Below are 25,199 nucleotides of genomic sequence, written 5' to 3'. Positions count from 1 at the left end.
GTAAACAAAAACATTTTTTTTAATAAAAAGCCAACGAAATAATTGAATTAAATTAAAGACAGAAGGCAGAAGTAAAAAAATATTTAATTTTTAAATTTAAAATTTTGTTTCAATGACCAAAAACTATTAAAATAAGAAGTAATATGAGACTCCACATTTTTAAAATTTAATTTTTAGTTGTTTGGCCGTCATAGAGTTATCGTGCTTTTAAAACTTAGTTTAGACCTGGTATTTTCAAGTGGACCTCTCGGGTGGCGTAATTAGTTACGTTCAAGCTGGGCGGATGAGCAAGTTTGTGATTTCTATGATTGCAGCGTGTGAGGGCACCTTTGATTCGCAGCTGGCAAATCGCCGGTGAACCAATTGGAGCGAGTTCACAATCTCCGCGTTTTAGCGCGCGTGTGCAAACGCGGGAACTTGCTGCTTCGATTCGCCATAGAAAACGGAGAGCGCTGTTGAGCTCCTCCGTTATTTCAGGAGCAATTTCTGCCCCCCCCCCCGCATATCAGGCCTGCGAGGACCAGGGCGAAAGCTCGGCTCACCTGGTGACAGACCAGGTTGGCAGCCCCAGTATCCAGTGCCGCTGGCAGCAGTCATTTACATTTGCTGCCTCCGGAGGCAGAGCGTGTTCAGTGCCTATGGAAGCACATATGCTGTTACACTCATACTGTGGTGTTGCCTTCTAAGACAGGGCTGCAATTGAAATGGGTTAAGTACCTAACGGCTGAGTTGGGAGTCAGAAAGTGATCTTATATCACTGCTTCGAAGCTGGCATTTTACTTCCTCTAGCATATAGCCATACTATATGTTCGCCTTGGCTAAGTGGGTAGCACTCTCGCCTCTGAGTCAGAAGGTTGTGGGGTCAAGTCCCACTCCAGAGACTTGAGCACGAAATCTAGGCTGACACTCCCCACTGCAGTACCGAGGGAGTGCTGCACTGTCGGAGGCCCCGTCTGCCCTCTCGGGTGGATGTAAAAGATCCCACGGCACTATTTCGAAGAAGAGCAGGGGGAGTTCTTCTTGGCCAATATTTATCCCTCAACCAACATCACTAAAAAAACAGATAATCTGGTCATTATCACATTGTTGTTTGTGGGACCTCGCTGTAAAGCACTTTGGGACATCCTGAGGTTTTGAAAGGCGCTATATAATTGCAAATTCTTCCTTAATTTCTTGCCGGATGTTGTGCTGTAGCAAATTCCTTACCTCAGTTATATCCTTATCTTGTTTCTGAGGGATAACGGCAGAGCTTGTGGGTGTTCAGAGACTGAGATGGGCATTGGTCTCTGCCTGCCTGTGGAACACTGCAACGTCCAAGTCTTTCTGACCCAATCTGATGTAAATCTGACTTTAACAATGCATTTTCACACAAAAAACGTCTAAAATGTGAACAGGTTTATTGTCTGTGACAGCCTTGTTAAGGGTTCAAAAGCAAAATACTGCGGATGCTGGAAATCTGAAATAAAAACAAAAAGTGCTGGAGAAGCTCAGCAAGTCAGGCAGCATCCGTGGAGATAGAAACAGAGTTAATGTTTCAGGTCGAAGACCTTTCGTCAACTCTGTTTCTTTCTCCACAGATTCTGCCTGACTTGCTGAGCTTCTCCAGCATTTTCTGTTTTTATATCGTGTTAAAGGATCGATGGATTTTCATGATGGCATTCGATAAACCTTGTGCTTTTGTTTGGTTTGCATCATTTGTGTAAACTAATCAAAATGCATTATTGTGAGAAAAATGGCTCTTTGCCTGTGAAGTTTGTCCAATACTTATTCACGAAGGAGGCCCCTTTAAGTACAGTGATTCCCACTTTAAAAGCAGCTCCGATGATTTGATGCCGTCTTTAAATATGCTGATCATGCTCTGGTGCGTTCTCTGAAAGCATCCCACGGCCTGCATAAACTTGCCAAGACTTCACTCTCGTGGGTTGCTCACAGATCATCCTTTAAATAGTTTGCCTGTTATCAGATTCAGGCCACCTGCAGTAGGCCAGGAATATTTTAGTTGCCCCTGGGAAGGCAGGAGCAAAAAACATGCTCGTTGGCTGGGATCATTGTTCCTAAAAATGACTTTTTGGCACTTGAGCACCTTTTATAAATAACCCGTCACTGCAGCTCTTGGAGTGCGTGCAGTGCACTGTAATAGAAGTGGCTGACTGCTGAGCGGTTTCAAATGAAAATTACTTTACCCGCTGGCTGCCTGATAGTAGGATTTCATCCAGCACCTGCTTCAGTTTGTAATTGAAGTTAACACTGATCACACAGTTGGCATGGGCAGAGCAGTACCTATCACCCATATACTTAGACGTTCAGCCTGTTAGATGTGTTTTTTTCTGGCACTGTTATGACCTGTGGCATCACTCTGAATTGCACCAAATTAATCAGCCATTCACTTCTGTCACCCTTGATTGATGCCATGCTTGTAAACATGCTGTTTTTGATGGGGGGGAGTGTAGAGGGAGTTTTACTGTGTATGTAGCCACTACTGTCCATTACCTGGAAGCACTTGTTGGGTAGTGTAGAGGGCGTTTTATTCTGTATCCAGCTCATTCAACACCTTTCCTGAGAGTGGGCTGATGTTGATACAGGAGCAAAAAAGTAAAAAGTGTTCCATTTCTCAGCACTGACATCCTTTAGTTTGATAAGCACTAAAATATTATTGGCTTATCCGTGTTGTTGCTCACAGTAAGTCAGATGATTGTGCATTACACAGTGTTAAACTCCGATAAACAATGTAATATTTTGCTAAGGTGGTGCTGTGTCCCTTTCAGGCCACAAAGTCTAATTGTTGTTCAGTAAACACAATCTCAGGACACTCGGAGATTAATTGTTGTTTGTCTGGGATCTTTGCAAACTCTAATCTGGTTGTCAGTTTCAGCAACAGGTCAGAAGCGCCCATCATTTTTTCCTCGTTTTGTTTTCGAATATTATTTTGCATCTGTACGAAAGTGTGACATCCAAGCACAAAGCCGCAAATTTGGGCCTCCCCTTCATCCCCCATCTACATCCTGATTCCCTTCCATAATCCCCTCTCATCCATTATCTCCCTCCTGCTTTGCTCCCTTACCTCCCTCCCCAGTTCTCCCCTCTCCTCTCCTCGGCTGCCACGCTCCCCCTCTCCTCCCCTCTCCTCGGCTGCCACGCTCCCCCTCTCCTCTCCTCGGCTGCCGCGCTCCCCCTCTCCTCCCCTCTCCTCGGCCGCCGCGCTCCCCCTCTCCTCTCCTCGGCTGCCGCGCTCCCCCTCTCCTCTCCTCTCCTCGGCCGCCGCGCTCCCCCTCTCCTCTCCTCTCCTCGGCCGCCACGCTCCCCCTCTCCTCTCCTCTCCTCTCCTCGGCCGCCCTGCTCCCCCTCTCCTCTCCTCTCCTCTCCTCGGCCGCCACGCTCCCCCTCTCCTCTCCTCTCCTCGGCCGCCACGCTCCCCCTCTCCTCTCCTCTCCTCGGCTGCCACGCTCCCCTCTCCTCTCCTCTCCTCGGCCGCCACGCTCCCCCTCTCCTCCCCTCTCCTCTCCTCTCCTCGGCCGCCACGCTCCCCCTCTCCTCTCCCCTCCTCTCCTTGGCCGCCACGCTCCCCCTCTCCTCTCCTCTCCTCGGCCGCCACGCTCCCCCTCTCCACTCCCCTCCTCTCCTCGGCCGCCACGCTCCCCCTCTCCTCTCCTCGGCCGCCACGCTCCCCCTCTCCTCTCCCCTCCTCTCCTCGGCCGCCACGCTCCCCCTCTCCTCTCCTCTCCTCTCCTCTCTCCTCGGCCGCCACGCTCCCCCTCTCCTCTCTTCTCCTCGGCCGCCACGCTCCCCCTCTCCTCTCCTCTCCTCTCCTCTCCTCGGCCGCCACGCTCCCCCTCTCCTCTCCTCCCCTCTCCTCGGCCGCTACGCTCCCCCTCTCCTCTCCTCCCCTCTCCTCGGCCGCCACGCTCCCCCTCTCCTCTCCTCCCCTCTCCTCGGCCGCCACGCTCCCCCTCTCCTCTCCTCCCCTCTCCTCGGCCGCCACGCTCCCCCTCTCCTCTCCTCCCCTCTCCTCGGCCGCCACGCTCCCCTTCTCCTCTCCTCCCCTCCCCTCTCCTCGGCCGTCACGCTCCTCCTCCCCTCTCCTCTCTCCTCCCCTCCCCTCCCCTCCCCTCCCCTCCCCTCCCCTCCCCTCTCCTCTCCTCTCCTCCCCTCTCCTCGGCCGCCACGCTCCCCCTCTCCTCTCCCTCTTCCTCTCCCCATCCCTTAACTGGTGCCTTCCTCTCCCCCTCCTAAAAACCAACTTGTTATCTACTCGCCACAATCCCACAAGCAATCAACTAGTATATTAAAGAAAACTTTTGCTGAATGAGCACCACAGCTGAGATCCAGTTGGACCTTTCTACTGTAACTCATTGGAACAAGAAAAATAGTTCTTTTGCCAGCTCGCTGAGGTTTGAGTTCCTGCCTTGACTCTCTTCTGTATAATTTTTTTAAATGAAATTTTAGCTCATCAAGTTGAGGGCTGTCTGCCTGGAAAATGGAATACATTCCATGTCAGGCACCCGAGCCCCAATTTTAACCTGGGATGGGAAGTGGGGGTGCCATCTGTCGCCCCCCCCCCCCCCCCCCCCCCCAGAGTGTGAGGCCCGGGTAATTTTAACTCGGGCCTCGTTTTAATGTTCGCTCATGAACTCTCGGCCTAAGCTACCAGGGATGACGTGGGGACGTGGGGGGGGGAGTGGAATCGGGAGCGGGACCCAAGGAAACAGTTCTACACAAGGTAAGTGAGCGGGGCGGGGGGGCCCAGGAATGATCGGGGAAGCCCTGGGCAGGGGAGGCCCAAAGTCTCCTTGTGGGGCACCTTTTAACGAAACATTTTTTTAAAAACAGATTTGCCCGGGCCTCTTCTGGCCACGATCCTGCCTGCTGTGCAGGCCTTAGTTAACCCGGAGTTAAAATCACGCGCACAGCGCACTAACGTCAGACCGCGACCTTACCTCTGTAATTAGGCCCCCACTTGTCTGGGGCGGGCGGCTGTTGCGAAGGCCAGAAAATTGCCTGTTAAAATGGCCTGCGGCATGAACAGTTGGGGAGCGGTGTGAGAAGTTCCCAAACCCGATTTCAGCACCCACCCCCTCCCCGGGGAGGGCAGGGGGCCTTTCCCTGCTCCCGCTGAGCGGACTGGGTTAAAATCAGCATTAAGTGCTCCCAGGTCAAGAATAGCACAGCCACCTACAGAGTTAAAAAGTCCCTCCACTCTGCGCCAACAATGCTCCTCAACCCAAAATGCAGAAAAGGACCCGCTACTGTGCCGATGTAAAACTTCCCACATTAACAAATCTTACAGCGTGTGAGAGTCTGATTGGCAATTTGTTCCAGGTTAGAGGCAGTTTTGTGCCATGGGTCTACCTCACTCAAGGTCCTTCCAGGCGAGAGACTTTCATCCCATCAGTCAGCTCTGGACTTGAACCGAAGTCCAAGAGGTGAAGGAGATTGTGCTCATCCTCTACTCTGCCTCCTGTCTTGATTTTAATAGTGCCAATTGGAAAGTAGGAATCAGTTTATTATACCGAGGTCCTCATGTAATTACCCTTGAAATGACCCCCTAACACATTCACCAAGCAAATGTAGTCCAGCAGAAGAAATGGAGGGATGGTCAACAGAAGGGTCAGTGGGCATCTCTCACCCACCTTCTAGGGGCTGATTGTGGCGCGATCTGGGAGCCAAGGAGAGTCCACAGAAGGAAATGGAGAGAAAAGTGATGAAAAGCTCAATTGCTTTCATAACACGGCATTATTGTGAATGAGGCTGTAATAATATGTATTCAGTGTTTTTGCAGGAGTATCACATTCCAGATTAACTACATTAAAGCTACATCAAAGATAAATGAAGATAATAGGCCTGACATTTTTGCTTACCACAGAAAGTGCAAGTGCTTTCTGTAAAGTATATATGCAGTGTAGAATACAATGGAGATTGTCAATAACTCATACTGGCTTACAAAAGAACGGGGGGGGAGCAAAAGAGTTCTTTCCGAAAGAGTGAAAAGAGCAGTCATTAGAATTGTCACAGGTGTGAATCATGACACCCACGAGGCCTCCACTTATGTCAAATATCATCAGCCTGCCAAGCCAGGAACAGAGTGGTTTCCAGATTTTCCACCTGGTTGACACACAAACTGGGCACATAGAGACTTTTTTTCTAAGACCAGGATTTCACTAAATAAATTCAACCCGATGGCGACAATTACTGATTCTCTTTGCAGCCGATATAGGCGGACATCTTGGTCAGATGAAGCATGCGGAAATAAAAATGTTCAGCTGCGTCTCAGATGTCAAACAGCTTGGTAACTTTTTTCCAAAACTGCACTCCAGAAGGATTGTAGTTGCAGACATAACCAGATGCGATCCCTCACCTTGAAACCATTTCCAAGAGGCACGTGGCTTGGTGATATCAATCATATGTCGTTTTCATTGATGTGCTGCACGATTTTGTGCTGCAGATGATGTCCATATCTCCTCTCACTGCTTTTCAGTTGTAGGATTGTCCTGTCTCAGTTTACGTCCCCAAGCTTCCTGAGATTCTTACTTATTAAAAAAAAATGTGTTCTTGGGATGTGGGCGATACAGACTAAGCCTCATTTATTGCCCATCTCTAGTTTCCTTAAGAAGGGAGGTTTCATCTTGAACCACTGAGTCCTTGTGATGATGGTGCTTCCATGATGGCCTTAGGTAGGGAATTCCAGGATATTGACTCCAAAAGAGTGAAGGAAAGGTGATAGATGTCCAAGTCAAGATGATGTGCTACTTAGAGGTGATGGCGTTCCCACAACATTGCTGCTCTTGTCCTTTTCGATGGTAGAGGGTGCAAGGTAGGGAGAGGCGGTTGAAGTGACCTTTGTTGAGTTATTGCAGGGAATTTTGTACGTAGTTAGATACTGCAGCCACAGTGCACTGATGGTGAATATTGAGCCCAGTGGCAAAACAGTTGGCTTCAGCTTTCTTGACTGGGATGGGGAGGGACTTCGCCAGGATTCAGGTCCCCGGATCATTATCCAGTGACATTTGCTGGAAATGCACGTGTGGGGGTGTTGCGGGGACGGGGGGGGGGTGGTTGGTGGTTGAGTGAGGATAGGAGCGTGTTTCGTTGTGACGCTTTCCAAGGGTGATAAGCCCATTAATATTCATGGCTCAGCCTCATATGTAAATCATAGTACTGAGGGCTTGTGGAACCATGCTCCAGCAAGGGTCGTCGTCATGTTTAAGGGGAGAAAAAGTGACGGGGAAAAACAGACAAAAAATGAACCCGTTGGACAGGACCACGTTGATGATCATAAGGATTATGGATTGTCTACAACTGAGCCTAGTCTTTAATCACATTTCCATCTGACGGACATTTGCTTGCATCAATGTGAAGGTGGAAATGTTTTTGTGGTTTGAACACAATGAGAGCTCTCCAGTGGCTTGGTGAGTAAATGCACTGAGCCATGTAGCCCAGGCTGGCCCCAGGTACATGCCAAATTAGCTGATCTCTGTTAAAGTAGGTGCTACGATTGGTTTCCACGCTACTGCATTAGAGAGGGGAATAATCGGGAAGGGCAGTCATGCTCCTTACTGTTGAAAAACCTGGCACCCATCACTGTCTAGACCTGCACATGAAGAATGGGCTTTTGGGCAACAACTTGCATTTATATAATTACCCTTAACGTAGAAGAACGTCCCAAAATGCTTCACAGAGGCAAGATACCAGAGAGCCTCTGGCACTCTGGAACCGTTCCCCCAGCACGAGTCAGTGCCTTGAAGTGGGCAGAGACGCAATAAGTTGTCGGCAGCGAAAAGTGAAGTCTGACCGAACCTAAGAACATGTGCTGGTGAGGGAATTAAAGTTTGGCTTGATCTTAGAATCCTCATTTCACACAATTGGAAATGGTAGAAATCGTGAGATCAAACACAGGTAGGTGGATACACATCGAGATCCAGATGGAGAGAGGTTCGTCGTTTAGTTGCCTAATTCCACCTGTGCCAAGCAAGCACTGCAGCAAACGCCAGCTTTCGTTCCCCATTATCACATGTTGGCGAGACCCCCTGCTGCCTGATATAGTTGTGCCAGAGTCTCCCGTTCAAGTCATCCCAGCTGCACAAATTGGCAGGATCTCCAGACAAATGATCACATCCAGACTGTTTTATGAATCACATTTTCTCTTTTTTTTATTGAGTTTTTCTTGGCAAAGAACTCAAATTACAGCTTTCCTTTCTTTTATATAAAAAAAAACAGCTGCTCAGAAAATTGTTTCTCTTAATTCTAAACACACCGTGATGGGCGGGCAGCTGTTGGGATGGCAAAGGACAGTAACATTCTTTGAAGCTCTGGGGAGGGGCGGGGGGAGGAAAGAGAGTTATAACAAGGCTCTGGTGAATGAAAAGAGCGCAATTAAGTGGAGTCTCTCCAGACCAGACCTGTCTGCTCTTTGACCTGTGTTTCTGCGCCGTGCTTGGCCTGGAATTGTTTCCATCTCCCGAGAGGTCAGCTGTGCAGAATCCACAATATCGAGGCCTGCAACGGACTGATGGCGTTGTATAGAATTCCACGCCTAATCCTATTGAGTGACCTTATTAGAAAATGCAAGCACGTAGATGTCTGGCGAGGACGGCATTGTCCTCACGGTTGTGATTAAATTCCTTCTCTTTCATTTCCACCTCGTGGAATTTCAAACCAATCCCACCGTATCGGTGATGTTTTAAAAATCTTATGTCTATGCACACTTCCTGTTTACCAAACTTTACATCCGTTTGGCATCTTTTTGTCACACTTTTGTGTCAACTTTTTTCCATTTTAATTCCTGTATGTACTTATAATAGGAACTGCCTATGTAAACATCTTATGCAATAATTACATCCTTCTGCCAATGGTGGCACTTTAGCACCTCTGTTTTGTGTTTCCCAGCTCTGTAATACACACAAATCTCATTAAAAATTTTAAGTTTGCATGCCATGATCCAATTATTCCCAAACTCGAACCCTAAAGACCGCATTTGGTCTTGACTCTCCATGTACAATGCCACAAGAGGTTGACTAGTAGACTATGAAGAGTGGCCACTTGTGTGAGGTACTAGAGGGTGACCACCGGCTGTGGAACCCAAACCCTCCCCACCCTCCCGCCCGCCAACACGAGTCAACACCTTCAGGAGAATTCGGGGCAGAAAATTGGGGAGATGAAAAGTTTGATAGTTTCAGTCAGAGGAGAGGGCTGGAAATTGGACCTCACGCGTAAACTGGGCCTCATGAGAAAAGAAACCTCTTGTGTCCGTCTTCCAGCCAAGGTTCCATCGCATGATAAACTAGCTCTGTTTTACTGAGTGACATTTAAGTAAAAACGCAGGAAGCTTGTATTTGAAATCACATGGAGTGTTTGAGGTGAATAGCATAGATGCATGTAAGGGGAAGCTAGATAAATACCTGAGGGAGAAAGGATTAGAAGGATATGATGTAGGGTGGGAGGATACTTGTGTGGAGGATAAACACCGGTATAGACCAGTTGGGCCGAATGGCCTGTTTCTATGCTGTAATCATCCCACCACAGGTGCTATTGAATAACATAATTGATATGTTGATCCACGTGGTAGCTTATTTCTTGCAGAAAACATTAAAATGATCATAAATTATAGCTCCCAGTGAGAGACACAAAATAACACTTGGATATGGACCAGCAAAAATTACATGGGAGAATGCTTGACTTTTATGCAGCAGAGGTTTTCTGGAAGAATATGGAGTGATGTAATGCCTTGCTACTAACTCCCCTGCTCAGGACTGCTAGTTTTCAGACTGGACCTGTGTGCAAACTCGTAAAACAGACTGGAACATTCTGGTTTTTGTGTTATTGTTGGACGCAAGGCAGAATTGTGACACCAGCTGATTATCATAGCACAGAAACATAACGATTGTTTTAATGTTTAACATTCTTAAGCTCAGTCTGTGGCTCAGTTTTGTAAATTTACTGTTGTGCTGAACCATACAGACCAGGCCTGAACTGCTGACTGAGGCTATTTCAGCTGGTGTGGCCGTTAAAAGAAAGATTTATACAGGGTGTCCCAAAGCACTTTGTAGCCAATTAAGTACTTTTGAATTGTAGTCACTGTAGTAATGTAGGATACTGTAGGATTTTTTTTTAATCGTTCATGGGATGTGGGCGTCGCTGGCAAGGCCAGCATTTATGGCCCATCCCTAATTGCCCTTGAGAAGGTGGTGGTGAGCCGCCTTCTTGAACTGCTGCAGTCCATGTGCTGAAGGTTCTCCCACAGTGCTGTTAGGAAGGGAGTTCCAGGATTTTGACCCAGCGACTATGAAGGAACGGCGATATATTTCCAAGTCGGGATGGTGCGTGAGTTGGAGGGGAACGTGCAGGTGGTGGTGTTCCCATGTGCCTGCTGCTCTTGTCCTTCTAGGTGGTGGAGGTCGTGGATTTGGGAGGTGCTGTCGAAGAAGCCTTGGCGAGTTGCTGCAGTGCATCCTGTGGATGGTACACACTGCAGCCACAGTGCGCCGGTGGTGAAGGGATTGAATGTTTAGGGTGGTGGATGGGGTGCCAATCAAGCGGGCTGCTTTGTCCTGGATGGTGTCAAGCTTCTTGAGTGATGGAGCTCCACTCATACAGGCAAGTGGAGAGTATTCCATCACACTCCTGACTTGTGCCTTGTAGATGGTGGAAAGGCTTTGAGGAGTCAGGAGGTGAGTCACTCACCGCAGAATACCCAGCCTCTGACCTGCTCTTGTGGCCACAATATTTATATAGCTGGTCCAGTTAAATTTCTGGTCAATGGTGACCCCCAGGATGTTGATGGTGGGGGATTCGGCGATGGTAATGTTGTTGAATGTTATGGGGAGGTGGTTACACTCTCTCTTGTTGGAGATGGTCATTGCCTGGCACTTGTCTGGTGAGAATGTTACTTGCCACTTATCAGCCCAATCCTGGATGTTGTCCAGGTCTTGCTGCATGCGGGCACGGACTGCTTCATTATCTGAGGGGTTGCGAATGGAACTGGACACTGTGCAATCATCAGCGAACATCCCCATTTCTGACCTTATGATGAAGGGAAGCCCATTGATGAAGCAGCTGAAGGTGGTTGGGCCTAGATCACTGCCCTGAGGAACTCCTGCAGCAATGTCCTGGGGCTGAGATGATTGGCCTCCAACAACCACTACCATCTTCCTTTGTGCTAGGTATGACTCCAGCCACTGGTGAGTTTTCCCTCGATTCCCATTGACTTCAATTTTACTAAGGCTCCTTGGTGCCACACTCGGTCAAATGCTGCCTTGATGTCAAGGGCAGTCATTTTCACCTCACCTCTGGAATTCAGCTCTTTTGTCCATGTTTGGACCAAGGCTGTAATGAGGTCTGGAGCCGAGTGGTCCTGGCGGAACCCAAACTGAGCATCGGTGAGCAGGTTATTGGTGAGTAAGTGCCACTTGATAGCACTGTCGACGACACCTTCCATCACTTTGCTGATGATTGAGAGTAGACTGATGGGGCGATAATTGGCCGGATTGGATTTGTCCTGCTTTTTGTGGACAGGACATACCTGGGCAATTTTCCACATTGTCGGGTAGATGCCAGTGTTGTAGCTGTACTGGAACAGCTTGGCTCGAGGCGCGGCCGGTTCTGGAGCACAAGTCTTCAGCACTACAGCCGGGATGTTGTCGGGGCCCATAGCCTTTGCTGTATCCAGTGCACTCAGCCGTTTCTTGATATCACGTGAAGTGAATCGAATTGGCTGATGACTGGCTTCTGTGATGGTGGGGATATCGGGAGGAGGCCGAAATGAATCATCCACACGGCACTTCTAACTGAAGATGATTGCAAACGCTTCAGTCTTGTCTTTTTCACTCACGTGCTGGACTCCGCCATCGTTGAGAATGAGGATGTTTACAGATCCTCCTCCTCTCGTTAGTTGTTTAATTGTCCACCACCATTCACGACTGGATGTGGCAGGACTGCAGAGCTTTTATCTGATCCATTGGTTGTGGAATCGCTTAGCTCTGTCTATATTTTGCTTCCGCTGTTTAGCATGCATGTAGTCCTGAGTTGTAGCTTCACCAGGTTGGCACCTCATTTTTAGGTACGCCTGGTGCTGCTCCTGGCATGCTCTTCTACATTCCTCATTGAACCAGGGTTGATCCCCTGGCTTGTTGGTAATGGTAGAGTGAGGAATATGCCGGGCCATGAGGTTACAGATTGTGCTGGAATACAATTCTGCTGCTGCTGATAGCCCAAAGCGCTTCATGGATGCCCAGTTTTGAGCTGCTAGATCTGTTCTGAATCTATCCCATTGAGCACGGTGATAGTGCCACACAACACGTTGGATGGTGTCCTCAGTGCGAAGACGGGACTTCATCTCCACGAGGACTGTGCGGTGGTCACTCCTACCAATACTGTCATGGACAGATGCATCTGCGATGGGTAGATATGTGAGGACGAGGTCAAGTAGGTTTTTCCCTCGGCGTTAGTTCACTCACCACCTGCCACAGGCTCGGTCTGGCAGCTATGTCCTTCAGGACTCAGCCAGCTCGGTCAGTAGTGGTGCTACCGAGCCACTCTTGGTGATGGACATTGAAGTCCCCCACCCAGAGTACATTCTGTGCCCTTGCTACCCTCAGTGCTTCCTCCAAGTGGTGCTCAACATGGAGGAGGACTGATTCATCAGCTGAGGGAGGACAGTTGGTGGTAATCAGCAGGAGGTTTCGTTGACCATGTTTGACCCTCTGCCATGAGATTTCATGGGGTCCAGAGTCAATGATGAGGACTCCCAGGGCCACTCCCTCCTGACTGTATATCACTGTACCGTCACCTCTGGTTGGTCTGTCCTGCCGGTAGGACAGGACATACCCAGGGATGGTGATGGAAGAGTCTGGGACGTTGGCTGAAAGGTATGATTCTGTGAGTATGGTTATGTCAGGCTGTTGCTCGACTAGTCTGTGGGACAGCTCTCCCAATTTTGGCACAAGTCCCCAGATGTTAGTGAGGAGGACTTTGCAGTGTTGACTGGGCTTGGTTTGCCTTTGTCGTGTCCGGTGCCTAGTGGTCCGATGCCGGGTGGTCCGTCCGGTTTTATTCTTATTATGACTTTTTTTAGCAAGATTGTACAACTGAGTGGCTTGCTAGGCCATTTCAGAGGGCAATTAAGAATCAACCACACTGCTGTGGGTCTGGAGTCACATATAGGCCAGACCGGGTAAGGGCGGCAGGCTTCCTTCCCTAAAGGACATTAGTGAACCAGATGGGTTTTTACGACAATCCGGTAGTTTCATGGCCACCATTACTGACACTAGTTTTTTTTAAATTCCCGATTTTATTTAATTAATTGAATTTAAATTCCCCAGCTGCCGTGGCGGGATTTGAACTCATGACTCCGGATTATTAGTCCGGACCTTTGGATTACTAGTCTAGTAACATAACCACTATGCTACCAAACCCATATAAATTATACTGTTGTACTGTAATGATGGTGTTAATGGTTGGACTCAGTACTCCTGGGCCAGGGAGGGTAAAACTCAGCGATGTTTCTTGCACCTGATGATTGGATCATTGTCCTGCGAGTGTGCACATGTGTGTGCGTGGGGGGGGGAGTGAGGACAGGACTGGGCTCAGCTGTGAGCTCTCCAGCACCCCATTGATCAAGTGGCCTGCTGACACTTGAACTGGGGTCTCTTGCGTCCGCACTTGCCGGGCTGCGATTTTCCGCCCACCTTAGCGAACGACGGAAGTGCTGGCCTGCTCAGAAGCGGGTGACCCCCCCCCTCGGGCTCCCTGTCCAGGCTCACCCATGCAGACTAGCCACTTTGGGGAGGCCTGTAGAACCATGCCCCAGCAAGAGGCAGTGATTTTGGGAGAGGAAAGGAGAAAACTGGGGAGGATAGAATCATACAGCCCAGAAGGAGGCCATTCGGCCCATCGTACCCGTGCCACATCTTTGAAAGAGCTATCCCATTAGCCCCACTCTCCTGCTGTTTCCCCATAGCCCTGCAAATTGTTCCTTTAAGTATCTATCCAGTTCCCTTTTGAAAGTTACTATTGAATCTGTATCCATCGCCCATTCAGGCAGTGCATTCCAGCTAACACCATACCTGGTTGTGCATCATATGTTGCGTGTTTTTTGTCTTACAGTAAGGAATATAAGAAAGTTTACCCCAAACGAGACCTGAAGGCGTTTTCGGTCCGCCCCTTGCTGGTATTCCCGACTCACTACACCGGAGATCCTGGATGGGTCAGTGACACCGAAACCTCCACCATCTGGGACGATGACTCCAAGAAGACGGATTGGAGCGGCTCTCAGAAAACTGTGAAGGATTCACAGGCGGGAGCCTCGCATCAGTCCATTCGCTCTGCTTCAAGGGATGACCTGTAATTCTCAGCAGGTAAATGTAACAATAACTTGCATTTATATAGTGCCTTTAACGTAGTAAAACGTCACAAGGCGCTGATTCAAAGGAGCATTTTCGAGCAAAATTTGACACCGGGCCACATAAGGAGATACTAGGTCAGGTGACAAGGTAGGTTTTTAAGGAGCGTCTTAAAGGAGGAGAGAGGTGGAGAGGTTTAGGGAGGGAATTCCAGAGCTTAGGGCCTAGGCAGCTGTAGGCACGGTGGAGCGATTAAAATCAGGGATACGCAAGAGGCAAGAATTGGAGGAGCGCAATGATCTCAGAGGGTTGTAGGGCTGGAGGAGGTTACAGAGATAGGGGAGGGGTGAGGCCGTGGACTCTCTCCTCTGAGTTCACTGCCCTTCTGTCCTCCCTTAACATCTCCCTCCATCTCAATTCTCTTATCCATAATTCACGGCCACCCCCTCGACCTTGCCATCTCGCATGGCCTCTCTATAACCATCGTCACAAACCACAGACACTTCCTCGCGTCCCTCACCACTCACAGCCTCCTTTCGCCTTCCAGTCCCTCTTCCTTCTGCGTCCGCCCCTGGATAAAACTCTTTTCCCCCAAGTCACTCGCGACTGCACTTTCAAACTCCCAACTGCCTCGTTTTGGCCCTCCGTTTAGCCAGAATTATTTGGCTCAGTTTTGCCTTGCTGCTCTGCTGTACATGTGCTGACGGTCAGGCCAAACAAAAGGTGATTTCTTTTCAGTAGCCTGAGGGAGGAAAATAAACTCTCTAAAGTGGGTATGGGCATCGAAACACCTCTCCCCACGACCACCTTTGCTGTGGTGATGTTAAATCTCCGATGGCTCAGTTAGTAAATGTACCACCCAATGTGGAGCTGAGCCAGTCAAGACTAGGAGAAGTCTCGGGTTCAATTCCCAGTCTGTGCTGATCTCGGGCAGTATGGCAGGAGGGCCGATTGGCCTCGCTGCATCCTGAGCTAAGGATGGACAAAATTGGTTAGAGTCCCTACTCCGCCATGGTTCATTCCACACTGGTTGATGACTCAACCATGAAGGGGAGCTCTACATTTTTTTGGGGTGGGGGGGTGGAAGGAAGCTACAACAACAGCCACAACTTGAATTTATATAGCGCTTTTAACATAGTAAAAAGTCCCAAGGCGCTTCATGGGAGCGATTATCAAACAAAATTTGACACCAAGGCACACAAGGAGATATTAGGACAGGTGACCAAATGCTTGGTCAAAGAGGTAGGTTTTAAGGAGCGTCTTAAAGGAAGAGAGAGAGAGGTAGAGAGGCGGAAAGGTTTAGGGAGGGAATTTCAGAGCTTAGGGCCTAGGCAGCTGAAGGCACGGCCGCCAATGGTGGAGCGATTAAAATCGAGGCTGCGCAAGAGGCCAGAATTGGAGGAGCGCAGAGATTTCGGAGGGTTGTAGGGCTGGAGGAGGTTACAGAGATAGGGAGGGATGAAAATAAGGTTGAGAATTTTAAAATCACGGAAAACAAAGGTATCGTCCCCCCCCCCCCACTCCCCTGAAGGTGCGACTCTCTCCGGGCTATGGTTCCATGGATACCAGTTGTCCTCCAATAACTCAGCCAAATGATGATTCTTTCATTGTGCTTACACAATGAGTGGATATCCAACCCAGACAAGCCCCAACCCTGTCCTCATCAATTGTATACAAACATATATTAACACGCACTTTCCATCATGGGATCATTGGACAGTGTTCAGAGCCCCAACTGATCTTTGCTTCATCACTAACCCAGGTAGATTGAGGACAGGGTGGGTCATACCCAGGACTTCCCTAGTATGTATGGCTCATTATCGCAACATATTCCTTGGAGGAGCTATTCTGCAATTAAAAGTATTTTCTACTCTCCCTGCGCCACACCATACCATCTGTGGATGCTGCCACTGCTGCTCTGAAATGGGCCACGAGGAGGTACTGGATATATCTCTGCCTCAACATCCTCCTCTCCACGTGCGGGACCTCGAGGTGCTGGGAGTTTTATTTTATGCTGGGATATTCTCTTAAGATACCCCCTCCCCGCAGATCAGTGATGGTAAACATGTGACACTCGTGACTATTTCTAGCGGGTGACGACATTGTGCGTTCCCAGCGAGACAGGCAATCGCTGGGACGCGGAAGTGTAATTTTTACCCCCACGATTTCTTGCCATCGTGATGATCCTGGAAAAAGTGAGAGAAAATTAAAATAGCTACATTCAGATGCTGGGGACATACTCCTGAGCTGTTCAGGCACACGCTGCTGAGTTTAAACATCTCCTACCCTGTGTGCTTAAATCAACCAAGCCCTGTGCCTGGACCGGTGACGTCACTGCGCGTGACAGGTAGCTCCAGCTCAGGGGATGGGACCAAAAACACATGGTCTCAGCCAACCGGGGGCCAGCAGCATTTACTGGACAGCTGAGGTTGGACTTTACTCCTGGGGATTTGTAAATTTTCATTCAGTGAGTGTTTTTTGAGTCTGGCTAAAGAATCAGGGGTACTGGGAAATACAGGCTTGGTGTAAGGACTGGTGAAGTACTGTTAATTTGCACTGTGTAACTGCAGAACAGTGAAAACATTGCAGTTATGGATCTGATTCTACAGGGTAGTGGATACCGTGTATTGATATTAAATGCACCTGGACTCAGGTACAAAAATTTACAATGTGCGACGTGTGGTCAGGTGGTTAAGGCAGGGACTTACAAACCACATTGTCTCCCGGGATTTGATCATTCTTTTACTAGTTTGCAATTGATACAGAGTTTGGTTGACTGTCACAATGGCTTTCAAGCTCTTCTTAGTGGAGGGACCTCCTGCAGATATTACCATACTCCACTGGGCCCCTCGCAAATATTGGCCCACTCTCGAGGATCCCCTGCAAATATTTTCACACTCCTGGTACTCCTTGCAAATACTGATACACTGCCAAAGACCCCCTGTAAATATTGGCACACTTCCAGGGACCTCTTGTCTTAATTTAGTCTCAGCTACAGAAAGGAAAACATTTCAGAAAATGCTTTTTATTATTAAAGTGCAATAACAGGTTCGATTTTAACTCTGCCCGTCTGGCGGAAGCCTTGATGGGCGGACGGTTAAAATCGCCGCTGTCTTCCCACAGGTTCTGATTTTAGCCTCTTTAGATTTCCCCCGACCACGAGGCCCTCCCGAGACACCTCCCTCGAGACCCCCCGACCCCTACCACTTGCCTGAGTGCCGGGGACCGTTCCTTTGGGTCCCCGGCAGAGGCCTCCTGTTGCTCGACGTTCCGCTCCCGCCTGCTGGCCGTATGCCATTTCCTGCCCGACAGATCCTCGAGATTGTGGCAGTATTTGCAGGGGTTGGGGGGAGTTCATCCATAAATGGGTCTGAGAGCAGGTCGATATTTTCACGGCACCCTCGGTGTGTCTGTATTCGAAGCACGGACCCCGGAGAATGCCAATGTGCAGGTGAGTGAGGCCCGGGAGTGACAACCTGTGGAGTCTCACGCTGCCGCCGAGGTCATGGCTGGTTTGCTTTCTGCCTCGGCTGCTGCCTGTACCACCACCGACTCCCGCCACGAGTTAAAATCGGGGCCGATGCATCAGTAAGTTAATAAACACAGGAAAAAGTGCAGACATCTGCTAACCTCGGGCACCCCCCCACCCCCGTTTAGGGTTCAGGGACATCAATTTGAAGACCTGTGGTCTACAGATTCACAGCGTCATTTCTGCCACTGCCAACCTGGCAAAGTCGGTGTTTTGTCACTTTGTGGTGCATGAGCTCAAATGTTTTGTCGTCATTTTGAAGGAATTGAATTACTATACACCCATATTTAAAAAGCCAACTTAAATTTACTGTTCCTGTAAATATATAGATCTGCATCTATTCTCAGAACCATAATGAGGGTGTCCCAGCTGTAATCAGTAAGATTGACAGGCCTGCCTTGCTCTATTACGCATTGCAGACAAACTGATCTCCAGATTTCACAGGAATCTCCTGGCATGGAGCCCAGCTCTTTGCATCATCCCAGATTCTCTGAGAACATGGATGTAAATGCTCTGCAGTCTCTGGGTATGAAGGTGTGAAAAGCAAAAACAGAAGAATACATGCGCGGACTGATCGCTGATCGGGTAAAGCTACCCCTACCCATGACTGTCAGTGTCAACTGTGGGCAGCACTCTCGCCTCAGAGTCAGAAGGTTGTGGGGTCAAGTCCTGCTCCAGAGACTTGAACACAAAATCTAGGCTGACACTCCAGGGCAGTACTGAGGGAGTGCTGCACAGTCGGAGGTGCCGTCTTTCGGATGAGACATTAAACCCAGGCCCCGTCAGCCCCCTCAATATATCCCATGGCACTATTTCAAAGAAAAGCAGGGGAGTTCTCCCCGGTGTCCTGGTCAATATTTATCCCTTAACCAACATCGCTTAAAAAAAACAAATTATCTGGTCATTATCACATTGCTGTTTGTGGGATCTAGCTCTGTGCAAATTGGCTGTCACGTTTCCTACATTACAGCAGTGGCTGCTCTTCAAAAGTACATCAATGGGGCATCCTGAGGTTGTGTAGGGCATGTTAAAAATGTAAGTCTTTCTTTCTTTACCTGTCCACAATAAAGCACACCGTAGCTCAATCACTCAAGGCCAGTGTACCAAGCATGGGTTCTACCAACCCCCACCCGAAGGTGCAGACTTGTACTGGAGTCCTACGGTGTCATTAACCCTCTAGTACCTCAGCTGATTGGCCTTTCACTGAGCCTAGATCATGGACGAGCACCATGGCCAAGTTTGATCCAGTCCCCATTCAACACATCCACACACATACAGCAGGAATGCACTGGAGGAACTCGAGGGTATCTTTCTTTCAACATGAACTGACAACTGTTCGTGGACGTTGTCAGATTGGAAAAGAGCTTTTTGTTGCATCAGATTATCTGGCTTCATTTCACTCCCCTGATTGACACAATGGCCAATAAATTTCGCTGAGTGGTGAATGAATGGCGCCCGCCACTCATTGGATCGAAACTGATCCACAAACTCTCTGCGTGCTTCTGGGTGCCAACTTGCTGCAATGGGGAGCCGATAAAAGTAAAATAAGTTAGAGAAAGCGAAATAAAGAGAGGGTAAGAAATATCAAATTAAAAGTCAGATAAAAAAAGACACAGAAAAAATTTTAAAAAGTAAAATTTTTAATATATTTAAATATGTCCAACAACAATTAAAATCAGAAGGAATGAGACTCCACATTTTTGAAAGTTAATTTTCAGTGCCACGGTTTCGCAGTCATTAAGACTTACCATGCCGTTAAAAGTTAGTTCAGACCTGAAAACACCCAGCGCACCTTTTTTATGGAGAGATTAGTTCGTTTCCAGCTGCAGGAGAGCAACTTCGCCCCGGTCCATTCATTTCACTGGCAAGCTGCCCTTCCCGTACAGCTTTCGGAGGAGCAGGGCAAATGGTAGAGCGATTTCTGCGTTTGACCGTGCGTGCGCGCTCGCCGGATCTTACTTTTCCATTTGCCTTGAAATAACGGTGAGCCCTGTTAGCGTTGCCGTTATTTTATGAGCAATTTCCGTTGGCCATTGTTTTAATGGCGCAACTGCTCCCCCTGATGACTAAGTGGGTTATTGCAGCACATGTGGTACAGAACGACACAGACCAGATCAGGTTTGAGCCCCAGTCTGTGCTGTTAGTTGATCCAGGGTGGCAGAAGAGGTGTTACAATTGGCTACAATCCCTGGGTTATTGGGGAGAAAATTCAGCAAAGGCGTCCCGCTTCTGATCACTCTCCGGTGGTGCCTGCTGGAAAGTGTGGATGTGCGGCTACTGGAAGAGAACAGGATTGGGCTTGGTTGTGATTCTGTGTCATTATCATATTGCTGTTTGTGGGACCTTGCTGTGTGCAAATTGGCTGCCGCGTTTTACACAGTAACTGCACTTCAAAAGTACCTCATTGGCTGTAAAACGCTTTGGGACATCCTGAGATCATGAAAGGCACAATAGAAATGCAGGTTCTTCCTTCCTTTAAGTATGGCCACTTCTATATGAAAAGGGAAAATTAATATAGACTTCTCCTCGTTTTTAAAAAAAAAACCTAATTTTACTTTCTCAGTTTTCAGAAAGTGAGCTTTCTGCAGACGATGACAATTCGGACGGACAGAACTGTCAAACCATGAATGAAGATTGCCCGGCTGCAATGTTGTGAACTTCAATCAAAGCTCATCTGTCAGACAAGGTCCAAGCAGCTAAAGAGATGAACTGGACAGCATGCAAAATTGTTCAAACCCCTTTCAGCACTTTTGGTGTGTGGAATGTGAAAGTGTTACCCAGCACCAAAAAGGCACAGGAGGCACAGCCCTTAAAGGTGTAACATTGAATAATATACAAGAAATGATGACCCAGCTCTTCAACAAGGGAAAAATATATATACTGTATGTGTAGATAGTTTCTTCAAAACCTTTGAACCCCACAAGCTAAATTCCCAAACTCCATCCCCCAATTTCTCATGGTTTAGGATAGTGGAAAAAAGAATGACTTTACTTGAATCCGACTTCCTGCAGGATCTCCAGTTGGTGCTGTGTCTCCCACAGTGCTTGGCTGTCCTGAGAGGTTATCTTCACCAGGCCGCTTATGCATAGACAAGGCTGCATTCACTCCCTTCACCACCGACGCACCGTGGCTGCAGTGTGTACCATCTACAAGATGCACTGCAGCAACTCGCCAAGGCTTCTTCGACAGCACTTCCCAAACCCGCGACCTCTACCACCTAGAAGGACAAGGGCAGCAGGCGCGTGGGAACAACACCACCTGCACGTTCCCCTCTAAGTCACACACCATCCCGACTTGGAAATATATCGCCGTTTCGTCACCGTCGCTGGGTCAAAATTCTGGAACTCCCTACCTACCAGCATTGTGGGAGTACCTTCACCATACAGACTGCAGTGGTTCAAGAAGGCGGCTCACCACCACCTTCTCAAGGGCAATTAGGGATGGGCAATAAATGCTGGCCTTGCCAGTGACAACTACATCCCATGAATGAATTTTTTTAAAACTCATAACACTGGGGTTGAGGAGATGAGACTGGATGCCATGGAAAGAGGGACAAAATGAACTAAAAAGTCAAGTACAAATTGGGTGAACAATACTTGCAAAATTCATGGGCAGCAAGAAACGTTTCACAAAGGGGCACCATTAATGGAAGATGCTGAATGATATTGCAGACCATTCCCCTTGAATAAACACGTCCACACTCCAGCTCTCCCAATGGCCTAGAGCGTATTGCTATCTCCCATTGTGGTACTAAGCCATACAGACGAGAGGTCGTAGGTTTGATTCCTGGTGTGTGCTGAGTTAGCTGATCTCAGCCGGGTTGATGAGAGTGGCAGTGCTACACTCGGCTTGAGCGGAGTCTCTGAGCTAAAGAGGAGAAAAAATATCAGCCAGGACCCCCTCTGCTCCTGATGGAGATCCAGTGATCGCTGTTGGAAAGTATGTGTGTGCGGACACTGGGTGAGATCAGGGTCAGCTCCTCCATGGTTGAATAGCCCACGACACTTACTGTCCAGGTTCTTGCATGTAGAGGGTGAAATGGGTCTACACCAGTAATGCTGTAAGGTCTCACTGTTTTACACTGTGCCAGATTTTCTTTTCCATTGACTTCGATGGCCAGTGGCTTAGATATCGGAGGGTTTCTGCTACCTGTACCTCAGCAGTAGCCTTGCTTTCAGAGCAGGGAAGAAAATTGAAGAAAAAAAATTCCTAACTCCAAACACACACTAAATTTAGATTGACTGGAACACCACTTACCTCTATAAATGGGTTCAGTGTGTTTGGGGGGGTGGGCAGAAAGCAGCTTAAAATGAAGAGATGGGAGGGTTTGATTTTGTTTTTAAAAAAAAGCCCCAGCTTACATTTATAGAAATAAAAGAAAATACGGTACTGAACAAGAAAAGGCCCAAAAAGCCTGATCTTTCTAACAGAACTTGTAAAATTTACAGCCTCCCAGACTCTGTAATGCACACCCGGACATCCCCTGTTCTAAATCAAGTTATTTTTGTTAAAATTAAATGTACTTGTGGTCTTTTCCCCCCCCCTGATTAGCTTCCTGAGGTTGGATGATTGAGTTACAAAGACAGACTGGAGAAAGTCGGGCATTTGGCCTTCAAAAGGAGACATCTGTACAGGTGTATAAAATAATGAGCAGTATGGAAAGGGCAAATCTGAAGCGTTAGTTCAAGTGAAACCCTGACAGTACAACAAGGGGATGCAGGTTCAAACTGACAAAAGACAAATTCAGGACTGATGTCAGGAAGTTCTACAAAGTGATAAACTGACGGGATGAACTGTGGGAAGTGGTGACCATCGGGGGAGCTGAAATCATTTAAGGAATGGCGGGATGCTGTGTTGGGGGCAGGGGAGACGCTGTAGGGTCTTTCTGTCTGAATGAGCTAGAATGGCCCAAACGGCCTTCCTCATCTGTATCTATCTTGTGACTTGTGCTCTCGGTTTAAAATGTGCCTTTTAGAGCTGGAGAGTAATTGGGTGAATGTTTCTGCTCCTGCAGACTCCCAGTGCAGATTCTTTTTAGTTGCCAGGAGCACACGTCGGAAAACCGTCTGGATGAATCATTGATTTTCCATCAATAAATGAACAAAAAATCTTCAGCTGCACCTGCATGGTTTTTGCAATTCACGCTCCCCAGAGGGCAAATCCTCTGCACCGGGAGCAGAGAAGCAGAAATGTTACCCTGCTGTACAGAGTATTTAAAGGGGAGTTCAGTCGTGCTGTTGTTATGGAAATGTTGGTGCACTCACGTTGTATTGGAGTTGCAGATCTTTTTATATACTGCATTTCACCATAAACCTGTAGAAATGTCTGACTTGCATGTGGAGCATTTCTTTGAGACGGGTTAGTACCGTATTATGGAGTAATGTTTTCTTCACCAATCTTTTCACAGTTCAGCTGGTCTGAGGTAAAAAGAGAATTCTTGTAAATTTGTGTGTTTGTTATTTTTTTTCTTCTTCAGAAGAAAAAAAAGAGAAACTTCTTTACCCAGAGAGTGGTGAGAATGTGGAACTTGCACCTTGAATGTAGAAAATGTCTAAGGCACTTCAAACGGCGTGATGAAAATAGAAGAGATTAGGAGGGGAGACTGAAAGGTGGGTTTTGAGGACTTTTTAAAGATGGAGAGGTAGATGTAGAGGCAGAGAGGGTTCCAAGGAGTAGAATCAAGGCACCTAAGCCTCTGCTACCAGCGATGGAGCTACGATGGTGGCGGTGGTGGGGACGACGACAGAAGGCTGGAGTCAGTGGAACGGAGTGTTTGGGAGGGGATGGAGGGCTAGAACAGATTGCATTGATAGGGTGGGGCGAGGCCACGGACAAGGATTTTCAATTGAATGAGCTGGGGCACAGGTACCCATTGCAGGCCAGTGAGGATGGGGGTGATGTGCGAGTGGGATTTAATGCAGAGTTTTGGATAAGTAAGCAAGCTTCGTGAGAAGGCACAGCTGTAACATTAGTTATTTCCAGCGATGATAGCTATTTTTTGTGTAAATAATCATTTTCTGTGTGGTCAGTGGAAAAAAAAAATGTTTACTATTTCTGACGTTTAAAAAAAATCAAGTTTCCAGGGAAAGGGAGGGAAGCAGTAGAGGCAGCTGATCAGATGGTTTCAATCTTAGCAACAAAAATGTCCAAGAGCTCCTCACACTTGGTTGGAAATGAGGTTGGAGGGGGCAGGGGAGAAGAGCTTAAGGAGACGATTAGCAGTGGAGAAAACCAAGAGTTATCATTGCTCTCCAAGACGATCCTCGAGCAGTGGATAGTTTTGGCAAAGGAGAGTATGGCCCAGTGGCGTTCGACTTGGGCCAGCCAGATCCGGTGCTGGATGGTTGAGCAGCAGATAGGCTCAAATCTGCGCTCCTTGGACTTGAAGGTGCAAAGAAGGAGGGGGACTGCCCAGTGTGGGAGAGAATAAAGCTTTTAATGGGACAAAGGGCATCAAAGGTGGAGTTGAGGGAGGGGTTGAGCAGATCGACAGCTGCAGAAGTATGATGCTGTCTGCCTGTTCAGTTGGATGTAAAGGATCCCATGGCACAATTCAAAGAAGAGCAGCTGAGGTCTCCTGGTGTCTTCGCAAATGTTTATCCTTCAGCTAACACCACCAAAACAGGTTAACCGGTTATTTCTCTCCGTGTTTGTGTTATCTTTGCGTGCAAACTGATTGCTGCATTTGCCTACATAAAAACAGTGACTACACTTGTTAGGGGAAAGAAGTAATTAATTGGCTCTGAAACACTCTGGGATATCCTGAGGATGTGAAAGGCACTCGTTATCATAGAATGATACAGCACAGAAGGTGGCCACTTGGCCCATCCTGCTCGTGTTGGCTCTTTGAAAGAGCTATCCAATTATTCCCACTCCCCTGCTCTTTCCCCATAGTCCTGCAAATTTTTCCCCTTCAAGTATTTATCCAATTCCCTTTTGAAAGTTATTATTGAATCTGCTTCCACTACCCTTTCAGGCAGCGCATTCTAGATCGTAACAACAACAACAACTTGCATTTATATAGTGACTTTAGTGTAGTAAAACGCCCCAAGGCGCTTCACAGGAGCATTATCGAACAAAATTTGACACCGAGCCACGTAAGTAGATATTAGGACAGGGTTGTCCAAAAGCTTGGTCAAAGAGGTAGGTTTTAAGGAACATCTTAAAGGAGGCAAGGTTTAGGGAGGGAATTCCAGAGCTTGGGGCCTAGGCAGCTGAAGGCACTGCCGCCAATGGTGGAGCGATTTAAAAGCGGGAATGGGCAAGAGGCCAGAAATGGAGGAGCGCAGAGATCTCGGAGGGTTGGAGGAGGTTACATAGATAGGGAGGGGCGAGGCCAT

At 48.1% G+C, this 25,199-nt stretch overlaps 1 protein-coding gene across 1 annotated transcript in view; it reads left to right on the top strand.

Moving 5' to 3' along the window:
- cercam (cerebral endothelial cell adhesion molecule) overlaps positions 1-23,185 on the top strand; it is a 72,163-nt gene extending 48,978 nt beyond the window's left edge. The window contains exons 12-13 of the mRNA XM_067969860.1: positions 14,095-14,345; positions 20,423-23,185. Of these exons, the coding sequence (XP_067825961.1) occupies positions 14,095-14,335 (241 nt within the window). The 3' untranslated portion in view covers positions 14,336-14,345; positions 20,423-23,185. The remainder of the gene's footprint in view (positions 1-14,094; positions 14,346-20,422) is intronic.
- Positions 23,186-25,199: the final 2,014 nt, after the last annotated feature.

The sequence above is a fragment of the Heptranchias perlo genome, chromosome 31 (genome assembly GCF_035084215.1).
Source record: "Heptranchias perlo isolate sHepPer1 chromosome 31, sHepPer1.hap1, whole genome shotgun sequence".
Classification (NCBI taxonomy): domain Eukaryota; kingdom Metazoa; phylum Chordata; class Chondrichthyes; order Hexanchiformes; family Hexanchidae; genus Heptranchias; species Heptranchias perlo.
Note: the sequence above shows the minus strand (reverse complement) of the source record. Positions and strands in the feature narration are given on the sequence as shown.